The sequence below is a fragment of the Buceros rhinoceros genome, unplaced genomic scaffold (genome assembly GCF_000710305.1).
Source record: "Buceros rhinoceros silvestris isolate BGI_N320 unplaced genomic scaffold, ASM71030v1 scaffold13111, whole genome shotgun sequence".
In the NCBI taxonomy this organism is placed as follows: domain Eukaryota; kingdom Metazoa; phylum Chordata; class Aves; order Bucerotiformes; family Bucerotidae; genus Buceros; species Buceros rhinoceros.
The window spans coordinates 46-21,997 of record NW_010393788.1 but is presented as its reverse complement, the minus strand read 5'-3'; the positions used below and the strand labels follow the sequence as shown (position 1 = coordinate 21,997).

Below are 21,952 nucleotides of genomic sequence, written 5' to 3'. Positions count from 1 at the left end.
TTCCCTAGCACAGGAAGTACACACCATCGGGAGCCATCAGCTGGCTCAATCACTATGACTTCTGAAAAGGCCCTGTACTTATTTCTCCATAAAATCCTCACGGACGCCTGTGTGCGTATCTCAACGACCTTGTTCACTCCTCTGGAGCTCAGCTGGAAGCTCGCTGACTTGCCGTGAGTTCAGGGGATGGGTTTGGTACGCAGGCTTAAGAGAGGAGAACGATCGATTGACAGCTCGAGGAGGCAATGAGTTCAACTCTAACTCCCAGGTAAGCATTAGCTGAAGCTGCAGCCACGGCAGATACTCTCATTCTCTCTTTTTTTTTTTTAGGATAATGCTAATGGATACACTCACCCTGAATGAATAGGGCTGGAAGAAAGAGCCACATTGTCCAAGTTTTCAGGGCCCCAGCTTAGGCGATACGAATTCCTTTCAGCTTCTTTGGCCAGAGTTGTTACCTTGGTAAGCAAAAAACCCTCCTTTTTACTACAACAGAATCGATTAATCAACCAAACAATAAGAAGATGTATTTGTAGTGCCTAAAGCATTTAGACAGTTTTGAAAAGAAAATACAGGAGCAATAATAGCGTTACGGTATCAGAAACCCCTCACTGCAGCATACTGTACTTGCTCAAAGCAATCCCGTGCTAACGGTCCCAGTGGGATAAATGCTGTGATCTCCCAAAGGGGCATTTCTAAATCTTTTGTTTTTTAACTAGGAGCATGCTTCAGGAGAGAATCTTTGAGGACAATGCCCTTGAGGTCATCACATCACCTGAATATTTAGCCCGAGGGCTGCTGGCATCATTGGAACATCAGGTAAAATGGAGAACGTGATAAAGACAGTCCCCGGAACTGTATTGACACAGATAATTTATTTTGGAAGAGGGTTTCACAGAATCACAGAATCATCTGGTTGGAAGAGACCTTTAAAATCATCGAGTCCAACCGTTCACGCTGCGCTGCCAGGGTCCCTAAAATTCATATCGCACAGCATAAACTATCAATGAGAATTAGAGACATTTCTCTTACAGAAAGCAGCATACACCACATGGCATCGTTAGTCCCCTCTGAACCGCAGCCTCTTTACATCCTTTCCCTATTTATCCAACCAATAAGCGAACTTCAGAGGACCGGCTTACCTGCTGGCTGGGGATGACGACGGTCTCGTCGATCATGGCGCTGTCCCTCAGGTAGGAGGCATGGCTCAGCGTGTGGGACCTGTCTGAACTGAAGGATCGCAGGCTGGTAGGTTGGTGGGATGCCATAGCAAGACATCAGCAGCACAGATGATGTTGTAAAGGTGTCATGGGAGATCGAGTGGGAGAATGAAAAAAGCGTGCTATTAGCGAGATGATGCAGCTTCCAGGGGGAGCAGAGGATAGGCACAGGGGGAAACGGAGCTTTACAAATCTGCGTTACGCTTCCTTCCCAACCAAGGGCCACAAAGTCATTTGGCTGATTTATTCAATTTAAAAGGCAGAACCTAGAGACTAATCTAGGTGACAGTTTATTTTATACTCACAAATACTTTACACCTGGCTTTGTGGCATGTTAGTTTCCTTACAATACAGAGCGTGGGTTTCTTTTAAATAAGGCTCTTTGGAGAAGTGCTCTCTCCTGCTGCGTCACACCAGCAAACAGCTACGGCAAACCAGACTGCTAACATCTGGAGGAAAGCTGAAACGACTCTTTCTGAAGCTGTGTTACGATCTACTCTCTCTCCCCTCAACACTGTAAATAAGCTTGGTGTTGTCCCCTGGAAGGTACACACAGCGAGGTGAGTTGTGGCCAGCCGCAAGCTCCTGGGTCAAACAACACTCTTCCTGTGTGCCAACAGCAGCTTTAGAGCGGCAGCCCAAAGGCGAGCACTGTTCTCTTTGTAAGTACACACAGCTCCACAGAAAACCGGTTGCTGTAGCAATGAGAGATGCGAGGCAGTAAATAAGCAGCTTCCAAGCACTGGCTCAGAACCTAGCTGCAGTATCGGCTAGCAAAAAGCAAAGTCAAAGACAAGTAAGACACCACAGAAGGACATACTGAGGTAAACGGGGTTGCTGCTACCAAAACCACTAGTCCTGTCCTTTCAGTATGTACTAGCAGCAGTGTGACAACAGTGAGTTTTGGTGCCAGCTCCAGCTGCTGTACGTGTGTCTGTGATGCTGTTCTCTGTCTGGAGGGACAGAGTGCATACAGCTGAAGGAAGCGGTTCCACATCCGTGAGCGGTCCTCCTGCTGACACACACGGCAGCTGAACAACAGGCCGTTTATCTAGACAGGCGGGTTTTAAAGGATCATTCACTTCTGGCAGCGAGCAATGAAAAAGTCACGTGTACGATAGAGATTCGAGTGCTTCAAACACAGATCTTGTTGGCAATCACATTGCACCGCCTGATTCAGAGCAGTCAGCCTTTTTTAACAATAGCTACAGTCACTCCATCATTTTTTGATCCTTTTTTATAAGCAGATGGTTATCTGAATTAGAAATACATGACACTGAAGAATAATCCCTGCTATTGATCACTGACTTACACCAAAGGCCTATTTAGATGGATCGTACGACACTGAAAGCAAAGACAGGTATCAGACGAGTATCAGCCTCGGGGAAGTCGTGAGAAAAAACAAACCAACAACAGATCACCTCTCTTACATGTCATGAAATGTCTTTCATGAGACATGTAAGGCTGGCGTCATTGGAATTGTGCATTTCCGGCATAAAATTCTGATTGCGTTACAACAACCAACAGAATTTCCATAGGGAGAGAAGTTCACCCTCACTGTCCACATACAACATTTCAGGAAAAAGAGTTACAAAAGGGAATCTTGACTGGCAAATATTTTCGTCGAACATTTCAGTGGGGGCAGAGAACCCCGTGCTTGTTCACACCAAGAGTACTTGGGTGAACATGTGTCCTGTGGCTGAGAAATGACCCTCGGTAGCAGACCCCATTTGCCATCACGATCCTTTATTGGCTTCAACATCTGACTCTTGCTGAGCTGCTTCGCTGCGCCATGCAATGCTGGTAGGACGGTCACCACCCAAGCTGCAGGCTCTGCTGTTCAGCTGATGCCATGTCCCGGACGGACTCAACGGAAGAACGCGGGCACTAGATCTGACTGCTTTCTCTGTGGTGATGTTGTCCGTGTGCTCCTGCGAGCACCCGGCACTGCGAGCACCACCACTGCAGTAGATCCACTCTGCACAGAAGCTCTAGCAACTGCCCAATACATTGAGGCTATAGACTTTATCTACAGGCAAGGTATGCACAAGCACGGACTGAGGTCTGTGCTTCTGGGACTTAAAAATAAGGGCACTGCCAGAACCAACAGTCCCATTACAGAGTGTCGTGGCACTGAGCGGAACTTGTTGTTTATTATAGTCATAAGTGTAGTCCTACTGTAGGAAGTCTTGCCGAGGTTGTTTCAGAAGCTGGGAACAGAGCCTGGTATCACTGAAGCTGTACCAATTGAAAATGGTTCTCTGTGTAAAGACTGAAAGCCATTCTCACACCTGCCTTAGCCCAGAGAGGTGGAGGGGACTTACAGTGAAACAGGGTCTTTTCAAATACTGGTGACCTGGTATGGCCCCAGTCAGTGCTGGCTCCCAGTATCCAGAGGGATAATCCAGCTCATGGAGTCCCTGCTCTCCGGTTTTTATTCTACCACCGTGTCTCCACACAGAGAAAGGAAATGGTGATGGTGACTGGAGGACAGCTACCACTGCTGTCATCTCGTGCACCTTCCCCGACCCTTGCTCACAGCATCTGTGCAGGAATCGGGGAAGCTGCTGTGGGACAGTGGCTATGTCATGCTGTGACCTTCCTAGAGAGGGAGTACCGTTGGGTCATTGCATACTGCTTTGGGACCGTAACTCTCTCCAACAGCAGCGGCGTTCAGGGAGTGCTCCAGACCAACTCTGCGCCACACAGCAGCCCTCCAGAATGGGTGAAGAGAGACAGGTGCCATCACAGGGTATAGAGACAACACGAGCTCATGCTGTGTCGTACCTACCTGGGCATGGTGCTAACGAAAGCGTATGGAAAAGAATGAGGGGGAGAGAGAAATAACATAAACAGGGAAGATGGTTACAAAAGAAAAAGGTATGTTTTCAAATCAAATTGTTTATTGCATAAGATTACATGAGTCTGGACTGCTGACACGATTTTGCCTCACCGCGTTTCCTGGAAAACCACAGGCAGCATAAGGCAATGGAAATCACGTTAAAGCAAAAGCAAAACAATGTAAGCAGTCCCTGTGAACACTCTTACAACCCGTAACCTGACAGCGACACAACAGGAGACCATGGACTTAGAAAGGTGGACTTTTTCCTTCCTCCCTTTACCTCTTTGCCTCATTTCAATATAACCACGCTTGCTACAGGATGTAACCTGCATACAAGGCAAAATAAAACACATCGATCACAGGCCAGTGAAAATCTACTGAAATCCAATGACTATTTACAATAGTCTAACTGGGAACAGAATCTCGCCTAACACTTGCCTGCACAATCACTTCTATGCACCACCTTAGAAGTAAGGAAGAAAAAACTTTGTTGCCATGGAGAGCATGTGATAAAAGGTTTTGATTTTTAAGCATTCTGATGTGGTCCCTAAACATCCTGTTGGACCTAAAAAGCCACACTGTCACTTTGTTTTCAGGGGATTCGCTGGAGCCCTCTGAAAGGCAGCAAAGACTCCAGCCTTGCGAGAGCTGAATGCTGTGGGATTTCCTGGTGCCGGGAGGCAAACTGAACTGCTTCCCGACATCTTTTGTTCCAGGAGCCATTCACAGCCTACTGAAGGACACAGAACGGATCCCACTGACTGCTCGGAGCTTCGGAACCTCTGCCAGAGTAACAACCTTGGCTGGAAAATGAGGTAGGGTAAAAAATCCTGCTGTTGCCAGGAACGCAATTGTTTTCCCCCTGCTGTGAACCCCAAGTCTAAAGGCAATAAGTTCTAATTCTTTTCTCACTCACTGACAACACAAACACTGTGCTGACGATGTACTCGTTGCCAACCCAGTGCAGAATGACCAAGCCCGTTGCTGCCTGCCTCGTCTCTAGGGGCAGCACACTCCTCTCAACAGTCGTCTACTAAAACATCCTGTCCACCCACACCACCATCAGCACTCACGACAGGAGGAGATGGGGATGAGCCGTAAGCCCTCTCCACAGACCGCCAGACCCTGACACAAAGCCAGCAAAGCTGTGCCTTTTCAAGAACCAAACAAGAATCACAAGCAAATTCTTCACTATTTTCTGGATATGGTATCAGTGCCAAGAGTATTCATTGCTGGACTGGTCAGGACATACTCCTCCTGACCACACTTTCCTCTGCAAGGTGGCAGCTAGCACACTGACATAGCTGATATGGAACTGTCACCAGGTGTGTCCCATGTGTCCCTTGAGATAAAGGCCCCGAGAAAGAGATTCCAAATGCTTACAACAAAAGCTGTGCAGAATTATCAGAAGACAAGACACGTGTCCAGGCAAATACCTGTCAGATCGTCCTCCTTCCAAGCTGTACCTGAGGTAGTTCATACCGTCCAGGAACTGGCTGCTGGGTAAAGAGTCATCTCCCAGTTCTCGGAGGTCTTCTGGCCTAAGGTACTCTCCTCCATCTCCTGTCATTGTGTCGTCTCCTTTAAAGCAATCACAGAAGGGACAGAGGTGAGCGCACGCAGAGGTCTCATTTCACTGACGTGTGGGGCTGGCACAGTAAACACGAAGGCATTCTCCACTCGGGAAACACTGCAAACCACAAGCAATTAATGTATTTAATGAGACTGGCACATCAAGCAAGACTTTAAAAAAAACCAAATAAAATCCGAAACCAAGGTGATTAATCAATTAGATTTAATCTAATTTTTGCTGTTGCACATACTGGTAAGGGCCAGATTTCCGTGGTTCTCTCTGAAGTGTGGTCTCTGCTCCTTTACCCATGTCAGCGCTCTGGTCACAGCTATGCTGTGTCACAGCCCGACAGCTTGTGACTGAGTACAGCCACGGACTTGCCTGTAAGCTATGTGTGTGCAGCTGGAAAGGTGGTTTCTGCGGCCTTACGCCTGTGGATTGCAAATCCTAAAGTAAAGTCTCCATTGTACAAACTCCACCTCACACGAAGCTGTCTTGCTTGTGTGCCAACATCCTTGTGCAATCAGCAAAAAAATCCTTATTTCTGAAATATGGCAAGATCCAGAAACTGCGAATACGCTCGCGTGCCTATCCGCATTAATCAGAAGAGTGATTCGTAATGAATCGGAGCCTAAATGATCATTTGGTATCTGACAGTGAACTTTTTGCATATATTCTGAGTAACGGAATTTGACTATTTTTTTTAGGTCCAAATTTTCCCCAGGAAATCCTGCCCATGTGAAGTCACAGTTTGCTTTTCCCCAGCAGACTAACAAAACAGATTACACTGCCGAACAACATGGAGATGTTTCTCCTCCTTCCCATTCACAACACGGGTTCCCTCCCCAGTTTCTGCCTGCAGTTTCCAGTCACTTTCCCAGCGGCCTGAGCCTGCTGGAGGCTCACTGCAGCCCGCAGAACCGTGCACCATGACCCTACGCCACTGCTATCTTCAGGCTGTCTGTGCTGCATGGGCAAAAGTCCAGAGCCTGACATGAAGGGGAGTCCAACTGTCACACCAGGGCTACACCTTCCAGCTGCAGTAATTCACCCTGATACGCTGGGAGACACGGAGGATTGCGAGGGTCAGGCAAGTGGTGTCCATGTTGTTTCAGTCAGAATCCGTGCAGGCATCAGGACAGTTGCCTCTTGTGTGATTTAAAGTCTTAATAAAGCAAAACTGCAACACCCGGTGACTGTTACTGCTGCTGTTTCTGGTAGAGCACCTTCCGCCTCTGCCCTACAAAATGTGGTTGGTGTCACGAGCTGCAGGAGCAGTGCTCACTCCAAAGGAAGAAATCTCAATATTTGTTTTCATTAAACAGATTGAGCTAGTTTCTGCAACTTCATGTTTCAGCTAATAAAGAAATATTTTCTAATTTGTCATCTAAAACTAAGTAACTTTTTTGTATACGCAAATATTATATCTAAAAACAAGGGTGAAATCTTTTCTGTAGAACAACCAAAGCTCTTGAAAATTCCATCTGCCCACATGAAGGGGGAGAAACTGGGCACAGTTTCACAGAAAACAATAAAAGGCATTTAATCATCGAATGTTTCCGGCCTTCTGACAGATGATGCCTCCTGTTTCCTGGGAATGTCACATTACAAAGCAGGGGCTTACTGAAAACTTGGAAGACATTAAGGGGATGCTGTTAATCAAACAGTAAAAGGAATCTCGAGTTACATTTCAAATAAGCTAGATACTCATAATCACGCCAGACATTCCATCTGTAATTGAAACAAAGGCAAAATCTTCACCGCTTTCATCACACCCACATCCGTCAGGGAAAAAAAGTCCAAACTCTCCTCTTATTTCAGCTTTGGCCTCTCATCTAAGAGCTGTCGATAACGGGTCTGAGCAACGCTAGCTGGTTGACGCGACGCGAACGTCTGCCAACAGTAACAAGAGGACCCGCGAATGTTTCATGATGTCTTCAGAACATGCATCTGCTGGTAACGCAGCTTCCTTGCTCCCAGACTAGTCTTGAGGGAGTGAACTAAAAGTTACCAAGACTCATTCATCCTGCCAGAAATACCGTCACTGAAAGATCTAACACAGCCGTACTGCCGAGCCTGGCCAATTCAAACGGACAGACAGGTTATCTGCCGAGAGGAAAGGACACGTTCAGCTGACCCCGAGCTTCTTCAGCAGCACATCTTACCACACGGTAGTTTTATAGCAGTGCAAGAAATTACCCTTTTAAATCATGCTAGAAGCGATTCACCTGCCTTCACATTCCCCATCGCGTGAGTGGCAGTTGTGTTTTCACCACTTGCTGAGCAGTTCGTGACAAACGCAGCACTTGACACTGATGCTCCATGGTGACACGAAGCTTCCTGGGCCCACTGCGCCTCAGCAATCATCTGGTTAGTCCATTAATCTGGTTCCAGAATACCCAGCGACAAGAGCCCACCCAAAAGCATACGTTTGTACAGGTTTGCAACTCCCAGGCTTCTTCCTTTTCTCCTCAGAAGGAGGACAGAAAAGAAACCAAAAGAGAGCAACCACTGGAGGCAAGACACTGGGTAGAGAGGCTGAGAGGATGTATCTGCTCCTTCAGTGACAGTCTGGCTGGACACACAGGGTTCTACCAAACCCTCAGAACTGGAGACCCCCGCTGGTATTGCTGACTTTACGACTTTGTTTTCTCGAATTCTACCAAAGGGAGCGGTATGTCCTACCTCGAGAACTGACTCAATCGCGCAGCAATCAGGAAGCTCTGAGATCAAACCTGCGTTTTATAAAGCGAAGTGACACCTATAAGACAGCAGCTTTGAGGCCCCCGGCCACAGGCAGTTCTCAGCGCGTCGGTTCTGCCTCACAGGAGAAGGGTTTCATTAACGCTTCCAAAACAGACCAGCTTTTTTTCCCAGAATTACCCTCTGGTACCAGGGAGCTACGCAAGCGTTTGGTCAAGTAAGCGGTTTAACGTTTCACCACGCTGTTCTGGATATGCATCTACAGAGTCAACTCAACCAGGGAAGCCCCAGCAACCGCAGTTCCCACCATTCCTTGACATTGCTTTAAATTCCCTGTAAAATAGGAAATTTCCTCACAATATCAAACGCACTAGGCACTAGGGAGGAAAGCTTGGGCTAGGGCAGATGTCTAGGACTCCCAACAAACCTGCTGACCAGGGCTCTGCATGTATTTCAGTGAAAAAGCCATATCCAGCAGCTTTAACGACAGGTTTAGATCAGATGGATTACTCAAAAATACATTTCCCCTTTTCAACATGCTGATTATGATTTACTTCAATGAATGAGCTATTGTAGGTCTCTCCTGTAAATTCAGTCTCTGAAGAAAGTAAGTCAGTGCTCAGCAGTGCTCACAGAGTAGCAGTTTAGGACAGAATGTGGGTAATCACAGCAGCGTCTCCTGGCCCTTATTCCTGCGCTGCGCTAACCCCTGTGGGTCTGTAGTTTGGGTCCTGCCTACACATGTCTCTGACATCACTTCTCATTGCTGAGCTGGTCCGTTCTACTCTTTGTCAACAACACTGATGCAAATGAAAACCAGCAGTTCCTTTAACACTTTTGCCAAAACTTTTTGCGCGCTAACCCCAATCTCCTATTTTTCATGACTACAACATGACACGTGAGCAATCGTTAGCAATCCTACCCCTACACAAATAAAACCATTTCATTGCTTTCCAATGATGACACCAGACCTTTCTTCAGGGGAAAAAAAGGGGGGGAATTGTAAGTAATCTTAACAATCCCACATACAGGAGAGCAGCTTTCCAGAGAAGACTCTCCCTTCCCCTTGGATGACCTTGGTAAACTGTACCAGCAGGAAACTCTTTGCATAACATACCTAAGGGAAGTTTGAAGAATCAACTCTTCATTTCCAGGTTTAATTAAGGAAAGTTACTCCCTAAGTCTTCCAGCTAATTAAGCCACTACTCAGTGGAATTCTGTGCGTGTCCATCAGCAGGGAATTCTGCCCGGACTAAACCGCCCCCAGGAAATACAACATCATGGCTTAGCACCGTTTCCTGCTGTTACTGGGACGTCCCTAAGCGGTGCGGTAGTTCACCGGTAGTTGTTGCTGAGGCAAGGGACAGCAAACCCTGCTTTTGCATGGGTACTCTTACTGTGAGCATGTTTGAATGATTTGGTATCGCAACTGTGAGTAACCTTTAAATCTAAAAAAATTAGCAACTCTGTGAGCGGAAAAATGCAGCAATCTGACACGGGGCCATTACCATATGTGGGCATTAATGTGTATTTTACTTCATAAAGCACTTAAGGACACACGACACTGCTTCCACTGATTCTTCGGATTGTGTGATTCCAACGGATCTTTGAGACTCCATTGACTAACTGCACATCATCATTCACTCAACATTTGCCTCTCCCTTTGTCTGCAGTGCAAATGCGGGGACTGACCTTTCTGGTAGCCCTCTCAGGGGCACGCCGCCCCTGACAGCGGTGTCTCACCTTCCACTGCAGCCTTCCTACACCCTTCTGCCTGCAAAAGCAGCCTGGCCGAGCAGTAACTTGTCAGAACAAACAGATTAGTCTTCCGCCAGCTCAGTTCTCTGGGTTGGTTCACCACACGGTGAAACTTTTGTGCTGACATAACAGTGGATGTGCGATAGTGTGCTCAGAGGTGTAACAACTTCTTGCAGCAGCCAGAACTGAGTCTCCAAGAGACAGCGAAACCAGAGCTTCTGCAAATGAACTGGACTGAAAACAGAGCAGGAGCTGAGGCAGGAGGCCCAAAGAGACATGCACGAGAGCTCTTCAATGACTGTTTTGGTTGGTCTTGGACCCTCTATATACAGCACTACCCTTCCTGTACTCTCTCAGGTGGGAGTCACAAAGATAAACCATCGGCAGGTTGTACAGCTCCTTCACCACAAAAATAGCACAGGGAATGAGTCCAGAGGAGCAGCAACCTGCTCCGCACACAATATTAACGTGGGAGAACAAAAAAAAAACGTTCCTGTGACAAGTACCAACCACCTTAGGAATTTTCCCAACATCCTGAATGTTTTGCCTGCAGAAAGAGGTTTTACAAGGACAATGGCACCAAGGGCTTTAGCCATGACCAACCTGCAGCAGGATCGCAGAGGTGCTGTCAGTAGGAGCAGCAAAGTGCTCCCAGAGCACGGTATCTGCTGGCTGTGACAATCAGGAGGTGTCAGAGGGTAACAGAGAGCAGAGACTGTTAATTCACAGCACGGAAGAGCATTAGTCATGCTGGACAGCCAGGGTAAGCTCTGCCAACATATTCAAGGTACAGGTAATCAATCGTGGATTTTCTGGCTTCCCTTCTTCCTCCCACCCTTCTGGAGACACACACCCAGTCGCCCGGCAGCAGTAATGGCCAGAGGCAGTGTTAGGCACCCAGATTAAAGCAAATCCTTGTGTCTTCAATACAAAAAAATAAAACAACCCGAGTTAAACAACACCAGAAAGTTAGTACGTCTCACTCCACGAGCTTCTGCTACCAGCACCTGTGCCACTATATGCTTCACCGTCACTGAAGCGCTCATCGTCAGAGTGCTTAAAGGCTGCACAACACATAAATTGGATTGAGAGAAGGGACACCCAGGAGCAGAAAGACATACGAGGCTTTGTGGGTTTGAAGATGGTTAAACGGTAGTTCAAAAGATTCAACAAAGCGAACAGGAGGCTACAAGCAATTTAAAGGTCATTTATCACAGTAATTACGCAAGTACCCGAATGCTTCTCAAACAGCAAATGTAGCAAAAACACGCCTGAGAGAAACCATTTCACTCATCATGATGCAGCAGACAGTCATTTCTTTTGAATCACACTCGTTTGCTTTTGCTTGCAGCTTTGCAAGCATTAAAAACCCAGCAGTATCTGGAGGCTAAGCGCCGCATTTCCTCCGGAGTGTAACACGTTTAGCAGCACAAATCCCATTGCAAACCAACAGGAGCACCCGCAGCTCGGAACACTAACGCCATTAACCGCCAGCACCAGACTTCCTCGCACGTTGTTCCCTTATGTCAGGCCGCGTGTGTCTGTGATTTGTGCCAGCACTCTCCTCACCTTTCACCTTTTCTAACGCAAGGGTTTCGCCTGAGGCAGGACTCTTCGGTAGAGGTGTCTGAAATAGGTGGCACTGATCCAAAAACTGTACTGCTCAAATTCCTCCCTGGGCGGGGTCGAACCCAGCTTTGGGACAGCTTCTCATTTAAATTTTAAAACCTGAGGTTGGGAAGTGTTCCCCGGTGTGATTTGGTTCAGATAAGTTTTTTCTGGAAAAGAGGTGGGGGGCCAGGGCTTTGGTTTGGGTCGACTTTTGGCATCTTTACTCAAATGCCACCACAACTACATCATGTAAAAGGTAGACCTCCATTCCAAGCGCTGCAAAATGGAGATGTCCAAGTGCTTCAGCAGCGATCCGGAGCCTAGGTTACAGGTTATTTAAGTGATAGGGAATAGGAACTGCTCACCTTCTTCATCTGAAACGTCCAGGACCTCGGTCATCGTCTCAGGTACATTTAGCTTGTGCTTCTCTGTTACCGTCTGCAAAGACAGAACCATCAGTCTTCAAATTAAACACCAGCAAAGCTGACAGCAGGTTATTTGCTACAGCAACAGCAGTGGGATCTGCTGAGACGTTTTATAATGTATTTTCCCTTCCTCTAACTTCATTTTTCATCTTTACTCCAGAAGCTCCTATTCTCAGCGCTGTATAAGATAACATTTATTCTGGCAGAAAAGTACCAAAAAAAAAAAAAAAAAAAAAAAAAAAAAAAAAAAAAAAAAAAAAAAAAAAAAAAAAAAAAAATAGAATGAGCTGGTCAGAAGAAGAAAAAAAAGAAAGCTCTCAGCAAATTCATGAATAAATGGTGCGTGGAGAACAATTCAGCTCCGTGTTTCCAAGATGATTTTAAAATGAATTAGGTAATGTCTACAGAAGAGCCTCAGAAAGTTGTATGTGGCATATGGAAATTATTAAATCGTAAAGCATTTGGAGATGAAGTTATGAACGATGTGAAATTTATTAACTAGAAAAAGATGTGAGAGATTTGCACAGATCACTTGCAACATTTCTCCCCCCAGCCCAAGTGACTACACTGCACACTAATGATATTCTTTTCATAAATCATGTATATTCCCCCAAATCATATATACATGAGGGGGGAAAAAAGTTATTTGAAGATTCTGATGCATTTTAAGCTTTAGATGCACAATATATTGTGATGCAAGGGAAGCACGGACGGAGGACTGCTGGGAGGACACTCCTTAAGCACGAGCAGAGCAGCACAACAGTGGAATATTATGGCTTCGTATGATTTTATCTTCATAAATGTCTTCCAGGAGGCAACAGAAGATGCACAGGGGTGCTGAATCAAGAACAGGGACATCCTTTCTGCATCAAGGTACACGGTGGAGAAGGAGATGAAGAACACCATGAGGGAAACTGCAGGAAGTGCAAGGCTGTGAAAAAGTTGCCTGCAGGAAACTCTTCAGCATGTTACAACACAGGAGATGAAATGCCATGGATGTAAAACCATCAGAAGAGTGTGAGTCCCAACAGGAAAATAAGTAATTTAACAGTTGAAACAAAGGTTGGAAAAGGGAACGAGAGAGTGCGTGTGTGTGTGCACGCACGTGTTTCCAGACCAAAAAAATCTGTAGTGCTATCTCTGGAGCACTGAACTCAGCAAGAATCATTAATTCTACATCAACTCCCAGCAGAAATTGTGGATTACTGTTTTTAAGTGAACTTTTGACACAATACTAAAATTGTTTTTTGATTGATAGGCACATAGAAATGTCAAATACTCTCAAAATTGTCAAAAATCTTGGAAAGGCGAGCTGGTTCAGATTTATTTCCTATTCATCTCTAATCCGTGAGTAGATGTCAGAGCACTTTAGTCTCCCTGTTGCTTTGTATCGATGTGGCTGCTAACACTAACGCAAGTAGGAGGAAGATTTGTTCCAAGTTAGACCAAAGGCTCTGGCACCGGAGGTCTTGTCCGCGTCTCAAGTGCCAGTGACTTGAATATCAATAAAGCATCAGCCTGTCTAACATCCTCCACGCCTTGCTCAGCGACAGCCCTGGAGAATGAAGTAGCTATGGTGACAGCACCTTTTTTTTCAGCACTCAATGCTGCGTTCTGGTTTGGCAACACCAGCCTCACCATCTGGAGAACTTTATTGCAGGGAGTGCCTGTTATTTATCCCTCCTCTTTAGGATTTGTTCTGAGTTCTGTTTCATCAGCATTCCGCACCATGAACAGCACCTCCAGAGGCTTATATTCGATATATCCCTATGGTACAAGACTCGCACCAACTCACAGCTGAAAAATGCGCCGCATTTCTCGAGTGTTCCCACCCGACTTTTAAAAGCAGTGCTCTGCACAGACACAGTTCCAGATTTCAGATAGCTCTTACACGCAAGCACTAGAGGTCAGCTATGCAGGTCAGGTCCAGCGTTCCATTCAGCCCGACAGCCCGAGCATCTGGTATCTGGCAGAAAAGCCATTACCCTCAGAGTTCAAAGCAGCGCTTATCCCAAGCAAGCACTCACAGGTGTCTTCTCCTAGCGCACTCCCTGTGATTACAGAGCATCTAATACTCGCAGACAACAAGGCACAAGGCTCCAAGTACAACAAAATGGACAAAGTGACAACTTACATCAGGTGTAAATGGGAACAGCGTGCCAGGACTCAGCACAGGTGTCACCTGAAAGGAGCTAAAGGTTCTCGAAAAATTTTACCTGCGTTTTATTTTTCTAGATCTCTGGAGAGATCCATACGTGTTTACACACGTACACACGGGGTGTGCTACGTGATTGAACAAGAGCACGGAATACAGAACACTGGAGACATACAGTCTTTGTTAGGAGACTTCTGGAACGACGCTGGAGCTCCTCGTCCAAGCCTGACTCAGTCTGGTCTTTGCAGGTCATTAATAACTTATGGCTCACTCTGTTTGTAACCTTATGCCGTGTTTCTTTTATCCCATCCTCCCCGGTTAATACCACTTGCTGTCAGCATGCGACGCAGTCACAATTAGTTTCCTGTTTCTTCACAAGAGACTTTGGATTTCTTCCCCTGCTCTCACCCCCTCCCTGACTGAGTTGCTTTTAAGTAACCCATGGATTTTTACAGCTCTGAGCTCCTAAATGACATCTAGATCCAACAGGTTTCCTAGACTGCTCAACTTTCTTGTATTAAACAAAAATAAACCTAAATTTAAAAAGTGGGACCTTACCACAGGTAAAGTTTCAAGATAAAATTCCATAATGGAAATTTAAATTAAAATTAATTCCTTAACTGAGGCACTATTCCTAGCGTCCTCCCTTCCGACCTGCCAAAACATTTGTAGATGGGAGGTAAACATGCCAGAAGAGAAAACCTTTCCCTCCTAGAGGGGAATATATCCATTTTTCCTGGCTGGAAGCAACAGTACCACCTTGTTGATGTTCAGCACAAACGCTACAGTCAGAATACGTCACACCGAGAGTGTGGAGGACTGAGAGGGTTGAGCTCACATTTTGGAAAAGCAGGATCTATCTGAACTGAGAGTGACTTGAGGAGAAGGGTGATTGATGTGTCTCAGAGCCATCTAGTGAGCGTCATTACGTGTGGCACCAGCCCACGGCCGGTCCAGGCCAGCCGCAGAGGAGCTGCCGTGAGTGAGCCTCAGGAGGGGCCACGAGCATGGAAATGTAGGGACAGACTGAAAAGGGGAGGTGAAAAGAGAAACGGAGAAAGAAGACAGGATCTCAACCACAACGCACAAACTTCTGGGAAGTTTGGGTTTGCAGCTCAGACCTGTACGTAGAAGAAAGTTTTCCTCTGCTTCTGAGTAGTTGTTTTCCATCTGTACACACAGAGATTTTGCACCTAGCGCAGTGAAGCCCGCCGTGAACACGCTTACAAGATCTACTGAAAGCATTGGAGTACTTTTGCAAAAACCCAACAGAAAGGGAGGGTGAAAACCATAAAAAAAGAGAAAGGAAAGAGCTCCATGGAGAGTCTGCAGGAGGAAGGCAAAGACAACATTCTCAATAAAGAAGGGAGACATTTTAATGCATCTGCAACTCACAGTTGTGGTGGTGGTGATCTCCTCCGTTACAACCTTCAGCGTATCGACCACCGAGATGTAGCCCAGCCGCCTGGCAATAGCTAAGGCAGTGTTACCATTCTGAGGAGGAACGGGAGAAGGGGGAGAGCGCGGTGAGAGGGAGGACTGCGATGTGAGCCAATGAGCTCACTCCCAGCCCCGCATGAGCCAGCATTTCCATCCAAAACAAGGCGGCAGCCCAGCAGAATCACTGCGTTTTTTACCGCTACATCTGACTGTCTTTGTAACTTCTTGAAGACTATAGCCCTGGTTACCAGGGTAACACAACACACATCTGCCTGCTATGCTCAAGAAAAAAGCGCTCTATGGTTTAACCCTTCAGCGGTCAAATCTCCCTACGCAGAACGTGTCTTGTCTGCAGAAGTTCATGGTTTATTTTTTATTTTGCTCAACATGGGAAATAGTCTCCTAAAACAGCATTTTAAAACGTTACACTCCATCTTTATCAGGTACTACTCCCTCCTTGGGGAGTGCAAGACTGCCGCGGTGTTGTCCAGACTCACTTCTATTCCTCTTTACACCAAAAATACCTGTCTGATAAAAGGACACGGAAGCCAATGATTTAACAAACACAGAACTACCTACGCAAGGACTAAGCTTGGAGAATTAGTTACTGTGCTCTCTGCTTCAGGACTGGCTGTTCTTAGCTATAACTTAAGTCCCGCTGTACAGGCCTAGCTCAGCAACCCTAAAGCATGGCAGAGTCTGTGGATTAGCAGCACAAAATGACGAGCTGAACATCTTCACAGCACAAACGATTTGTCTGTCGCTGTCACTTGCACATTGACTGCTCACAGCCCACTCCCATATCCCCTGTAAATCCAACAGACACCTCTGGCCGAATATGCCCAGTGGCACCTACAGCCCCAGAAGCTGACTACAGTGGTCTCTTGCTTGATGACGTGGTGCATAAACTGGTATTTTGGATAACTTCTCAGAAGATTATTTAGCGTGATCGGTCCAGGAGCAAACAGCGCCTCTGTGCTGGTGTAAGCACGCGTGATCTATGGACACAAAACATGATCCACCCTGGGGAACGACATGAATTTTGGACACTCTGGCTGCATTTTAAAAATTACCCAGTTGGAGGTGACTAATAACATCATCAGCATGAAACTGGACTCTTGCATTCCTGGCTGACTGCCAAGAAGAGGAGCCTTGCCAGAGGTTATCGACAGTCTTTGAGGAGGCGTTAACATCAGGGAACTCAGCAAGAACCTGAAACCGGTCCAGTGGAGAGAGGGACAGAAATTTGGGTCTAAATCTTCAAAAGAGCTCAGATTGCAATTTGCCCATAATTTTTAGGGAAAAATACTTATCGGGATATCAATCTACAGACGGAAGTGTTGAGGCAGAGGGCACCTGAACAAGCACAGCACAGATAGTGTGACCAGCATGACCCTGCTGGTCAGAAATCAGTTTCCCCACCTCACATTTGTCTGAGGGCACAAGGAGTCAGAACTACCTTAGGAGGACAAGGAGAAGCAGCTCCATTTACACATCTGACACCCAGCTGTAGGAGGAACACTTTCACCAAAACAAAGGCTTGCTCTCTGAGGAAAGGAAAGAACCGTTCGGGGAAGCAAGTTCCCACCGGCACTTCACAGACTTACAGTGGTGATGGCGTTGGGCTTGGCCCCGTGCTGGAGAAGAACGTTAATGATGTGAGTGTGGCCTTGCTGGGCAGCTTGGTGGAGAGGGGTGTACCCATTCTGTTGAGACAAAAGCAAACAAACAAGGAAAAACAGCCACCGGCCATTACATCAGACACGTCGCTTTGCTTCCTCATGAGACATTTCCAGAAGAAATGAGGCCATCGATCGACCCGCAGATAATAAATCTTCAGTAACACTAATACTCCTTCCCCAGATCAGTGAAATGATACAGGAGGACAATAAAAAACATTCACCAACCATCTTTCATTTCACAACACAAGCAACCTCTGCAATGACAGAGAATTCCTCGTCTGCTAGATCAGAGGGAGGAACGAGGAGGAGCAGTGGCGGTATAGTGGCAGACTAGGGACACAGAGTCAGAGGTGGGGCAGAGAACATTCTTATTCCACTCACATCTTCGTTTTCTACAGCAACCCCAAGACTTGCCTTTAAAATACATGATTCAGTTTTAAAAACACATCCTTTTTAACCACAGCGACTCGGGACTATTTGCTTTTAAAAACATACACCTATCGGAACTGTCAGTCCATTTTAGCCTTACTCTACCTTCAAAGGGCTTGACCCGGCTACAACGACACTTACAAGCAAGACACGGTGTCTGTGTTTATAAACACGCGTAACTCCACAGGGTCTCTGCTCCAGTAACTCATTCCAGCCTTACACAATGCAGAGACACAACCGAAGCGAACCTCGGCTCGCTGATCTGCAGTGGCATTGTGCAAGTTCAGGCACAGTTCATTGACAACACAGTCTGCAATCAGCTTTGAAAGCAGGTGGAGAACAAACTGGAGGAAAGTGCCCTGTGTTTCTCACCGTAGGCTTCCGCGCAGCCCAGGGGCAGGCGCTGGAAGACACGCACAGAGAGTGATCTCTCTTGCAAACAAAGAGATGCAAGTAACGCCGCGTACCACTCATTACACAGCGATGGCTCAGAACTGTTACAGGGCTGGTGTTTACCCTGTGTGCATGGACTGTGAGAAACCACAGGAGGATTTTACTCTAGGCTGTAGCGCAAATTCGCTATCTTTACTTAAATATTCCCGCAGCACGTCAGAAACGGAGTTCAGCCACATTATTGTTCACTGAGATGGCACAAAGCATCGCACAGGCTTTCTCTAGAGACCAAGCTGCCACAAAGATTCTTGACTCCTTACCACGCCTATCCTAAATCCAGCCAGCATGGACTCGCTCTTTAAACCGAGCCTGCAGGCCCGGCTGACCGATGCCAGTACTGTTACTGGTCCCTGGGTGTGGGACCCTGGAGAGCCACTGCCCCACACTCCCGTACAAATTGCTGGCTTTATTGAAATTATTCTGAGTGAGAGAAATACCCGGGGAAATGGTGTCAGAATCTGGCCCAGCGGCCCCTCAGAGTGACACCTGATACTAAAGACTCAACTGTGTCTGTCCCTTCAGTCAGCCTCCAAACGCCTTGCCCGAGCACTGTGGCAGCTACCGCTTGGATCCCACTCGCATCTGCCTTATTAACTCTCATCCGCTGCTCCTCTCCAGCGTTGCCCGTTCTTTAGGAATCCCTGGGGTTTGCCCACTGATTTGGGGGATTCTCAGGAGGTCTGGGCCAGCACCTTTTATTTATTTACTCTGCTGTTCTTTACCACGCTGAGCTGTGGCCGCTGTGATGGAATAGCACTACACTGAGAACTGAATCCATCCTGTAGGTGGAGCTGGCCTGAGGGACCAGCAGATCACAAGGCTGTGGATCTCACAAGCCCTGCGCAGGTCACTAGAAATATCAGTGGACCTCTCCTTGTTGTTCCCCAGACACCCAGTCTGAAGCTGGCAGCTAGCTTGCCTGAAGCCAGGGGAAGGCCTGCAGCTCCTGGGTTAGTCGCCTCTTTCTGGTGTTAAGGGTGATGTGACGACAGCTGGGATGCCACACGCCATTGCTGTCACCAGAACCTCTCTGTGTACGCTCAGGAGGTCTATAAATATTGCCACAATACGCATCACATTCACCAGTTCATCGTAGAAGACACTGCTGAACTCAGTGGATTTCGTTCAGACTTTAGCTACAGGCAGTCAGGGCCATTTCAGTAACAGGGTACCCAGGTTCACCTCAAAAAACCCTCCAAACCTGTCTCCAGTAAACCGCATTCCCCAGCACAGCTGCTCCGTAGCACCCACGCTTCGATCAGCAGCAATTCTTCCCACTCCTCTCCCAGCAGACTGGGGAGAACCTGGCATCACCCACAAAGCGTCTGGGTTGCTGCTTACTAGTCTGGCAACACCCCAGGACGACACTGGTGCAGACTGTGCGTCAGTGAGATCAGAAACAAGCTCGTGCTTGTAAGTTTGCAAGTAAAAATAAAAAACCTAATAAAACAGCTTCTCTATCTCCTCCAAAGTGTCATCAGACATGTCTTGGTGAACGCTTCACGCTGAGGTGCAGCCCAGAGGAGGCATTCCACTACAGCCGCGGATCACCAGCTGCTGACACCCACCACGTGGCAATCGCAGTTTCCCAGCAAAAAGGCACCCGTGGTACGGATCTGTCGTGCTGAGTTACCAGGTTCACAACAACGAGCAACAGCAAGCAATGAAAAAGACTTTACCTTTGTTTTAGCATTGACATTTGCTCCCTGCTTGAGAAGAAAATTCACCATTTTGATGTTTCCATAGTGACACGCCACAATTAAAGGTGTATAACCAAGCTACAACAAGAGAACAAACAAGTAAAACTGGAAGCTCAGTGGAACATTCCTTTTACCACGGTGGCATCCTTCGGCACGCTGGAGACAGCAGCCGCTCCGTGATTTACCTTTGTCTGAGCATCCTGGTTTGCACCGTGTTTTGTCAGTATCTCAGCTACATTCACTTTATCCTCTTGAGCTGCAAGGTGTAAGGACGTCAGTCCAGTCTGCAGGTGGAATGTACAAAAATAAAGGTAAAAATAAGAATATAACCTACTTTGCAAGAGGAAAGAAATCTAGACTCTCCCCCTTTCCCATCTTTAAAACACAAAGAGACCCCCTAACTACAGCTTCTAACTCTGGATGGTTTTTTTTTAAACAAAGCAGAGCTGATGTTTCTCCTGTTCTGGCCGACAAACAGCGCCAAAGCAATTACATCACTGTCACCATGGAGTAAAACTTTCAGGCATCAGTGATCACGCTCAGATTTTATTCACTAATGTCACCTGGGGAGCTGAGGAGCCCATTAATAAATGAAGGAAGCACTTCCAGCGTGCTTCCCACTCCTCAGGCAGGAGAGGGAACTCTTGACAACAGCAGGCATGAGTCAGGACGAGGAAAATGACTCCAGAAACAGGCCCCTCCAAAGACACCGAGGAAGTGGATGCAGAGACACGAAGATCACCCTGCTTCTCGTGGGTACGGTAGCATCATATATTAGTGCCAGGCAACGAGAGACCTGAGCCCTCTATTTCAAAACCCAGAGACCCATGAAGAGCTACAGCAATGGTTGGGTTTTGTTTTTTCTGGAGGAAGTTGTTTTCTATGAAAAAGCCCACAAACTCCAGAATTTTACATTTCTCTCCCTTTGCATCTGGTGCAAAACTTCAGGGACAGATGTCAAGCTCCTGAGAAGCCTGTCAGGAAGCGAGGCTGAGAACCCCTGACGCTGCCCCTACTCTGCTCTTTGCCTCTGACCGGGTACCCCCACCCACAGACCTTTGCCTCTGGTTGCGAGTTACCTTCGTTGCCACGTGGATGTTGGATCCTTTCTCCAGAAGCAAGGTCACCATGTCAGTGTGCCCTTCTTGGGAGGCCAAATGAAGCGGGGTGACTCCCTGCTTGGTCAAGATGTTGGTCTCAGCCCCGTAGTTCAACAGAGTGGTAGCGATCTGCATCTGGTTCTTCTTGGCAGCAATGTGCAGAGGGGTGTATCCATTCTAGCACCGGTCAGGAAACAACAGGAGAAGAAAGGAAACACAACAGTCGTGTCAGCCTAGGAAGCCAGACCCCATAAAGCAACATTATTTTATGTCACCCCATATTGCTAGAGATGAGAGTTCATTATGCTTGCAAGGCCAGGCACGTCCCAGGTGGCCCTGCTGTCCTGCCGCTTGGCCCATCTGCCATTTTCGCCATCTAAACTAGCATAAAGCCGGCCCCCGCGAGGGCGGGAGCTGGGACCTTCGGACCACCCTGAGTTAGACACCCACGTTTTGAACAAGCTACGCTGTAACTGTCCACTTCGGACTGATGAGTGACGCTCGCCGTGTTGAGCGAGGGGTGCACGCTGTTGCGCCACGCTTTCTCAGAGGGTGCAGGCAGAGGCGTGTCTGCGTGGGGAGCTTTGACACAGGGGTCAGGCTGCAACGGCGACAGGGAGGGGTGGTTTTCTGACCAAATTAACCGCTTAAGCAAAGCAAGATGGCAGTGGCGGTACTTTCTGGCAATAAAACAGCTTTCCAGCACACTGGGGGGGCAGTTTGGCTGACAGCAGACAGTCCCTCTGGAGGTGTGTTGGTGGTCGGTCTGGGATGTGGTGTTTGTTTTTTCTCTTTGTTTAAAAAAGGGAATTTACTAAACTATCCTACTGCAACTGTAGCTTTTGCTGCTCCCTGTACACC

At 47.2% G+C, this 21,952-nt stretch overlaps 1 protein-coding gene across 1 annotated transcript in view; it reads right to left on the bottom strand.

Annotated features, from left to right (window-relative positions):
• The window catches only part of LOC104501227 (ankyrin-2-like), a gene marked incomplete at its 5' end in the record, with an annotated part of 62,548 nt that extends 40,856 nt beyond the window's left edge, over positions 1-21,692 (bottom strand). The window contains 10 exons of the mRNA XM_010145004.1: positions 355-458; positions 1,143-1,245; positions 5,499-5,643; positions 12,073-12,145; positions 15,683-15,781; positions 17,335-17,433; positions 19,971-20,069; positions 20,177-20,275; positions 21,071-21,268; positions 21,558-21,692. Coding sequence (XP_010143306.1) covers positions 355-458; positions 1,143-1,245; positions 5,499-5,643; positions 12,073-12,145; positions 15,683-15,781; positions 17,335-17,433; positions 19,971-20,069; positions 20,177-20,275; positions 21,071-21,268; positions 21,558-21,692 — 1,154 coding nt within the window. The remainder of the gene's footprint in view (positions 1-354; positions 459-1,142; positions 1,246-5,498; positions 5,644-12,072; positions 12,146-15,682; positions 15,782-17,334; positions 17,434-19,970; positions 20,070-20,176; positions 20,276-21,070; positions 21,269-21,557) is intronic.
• Positions 21,693-21,952: the final 260 nt, after the last annotated feature.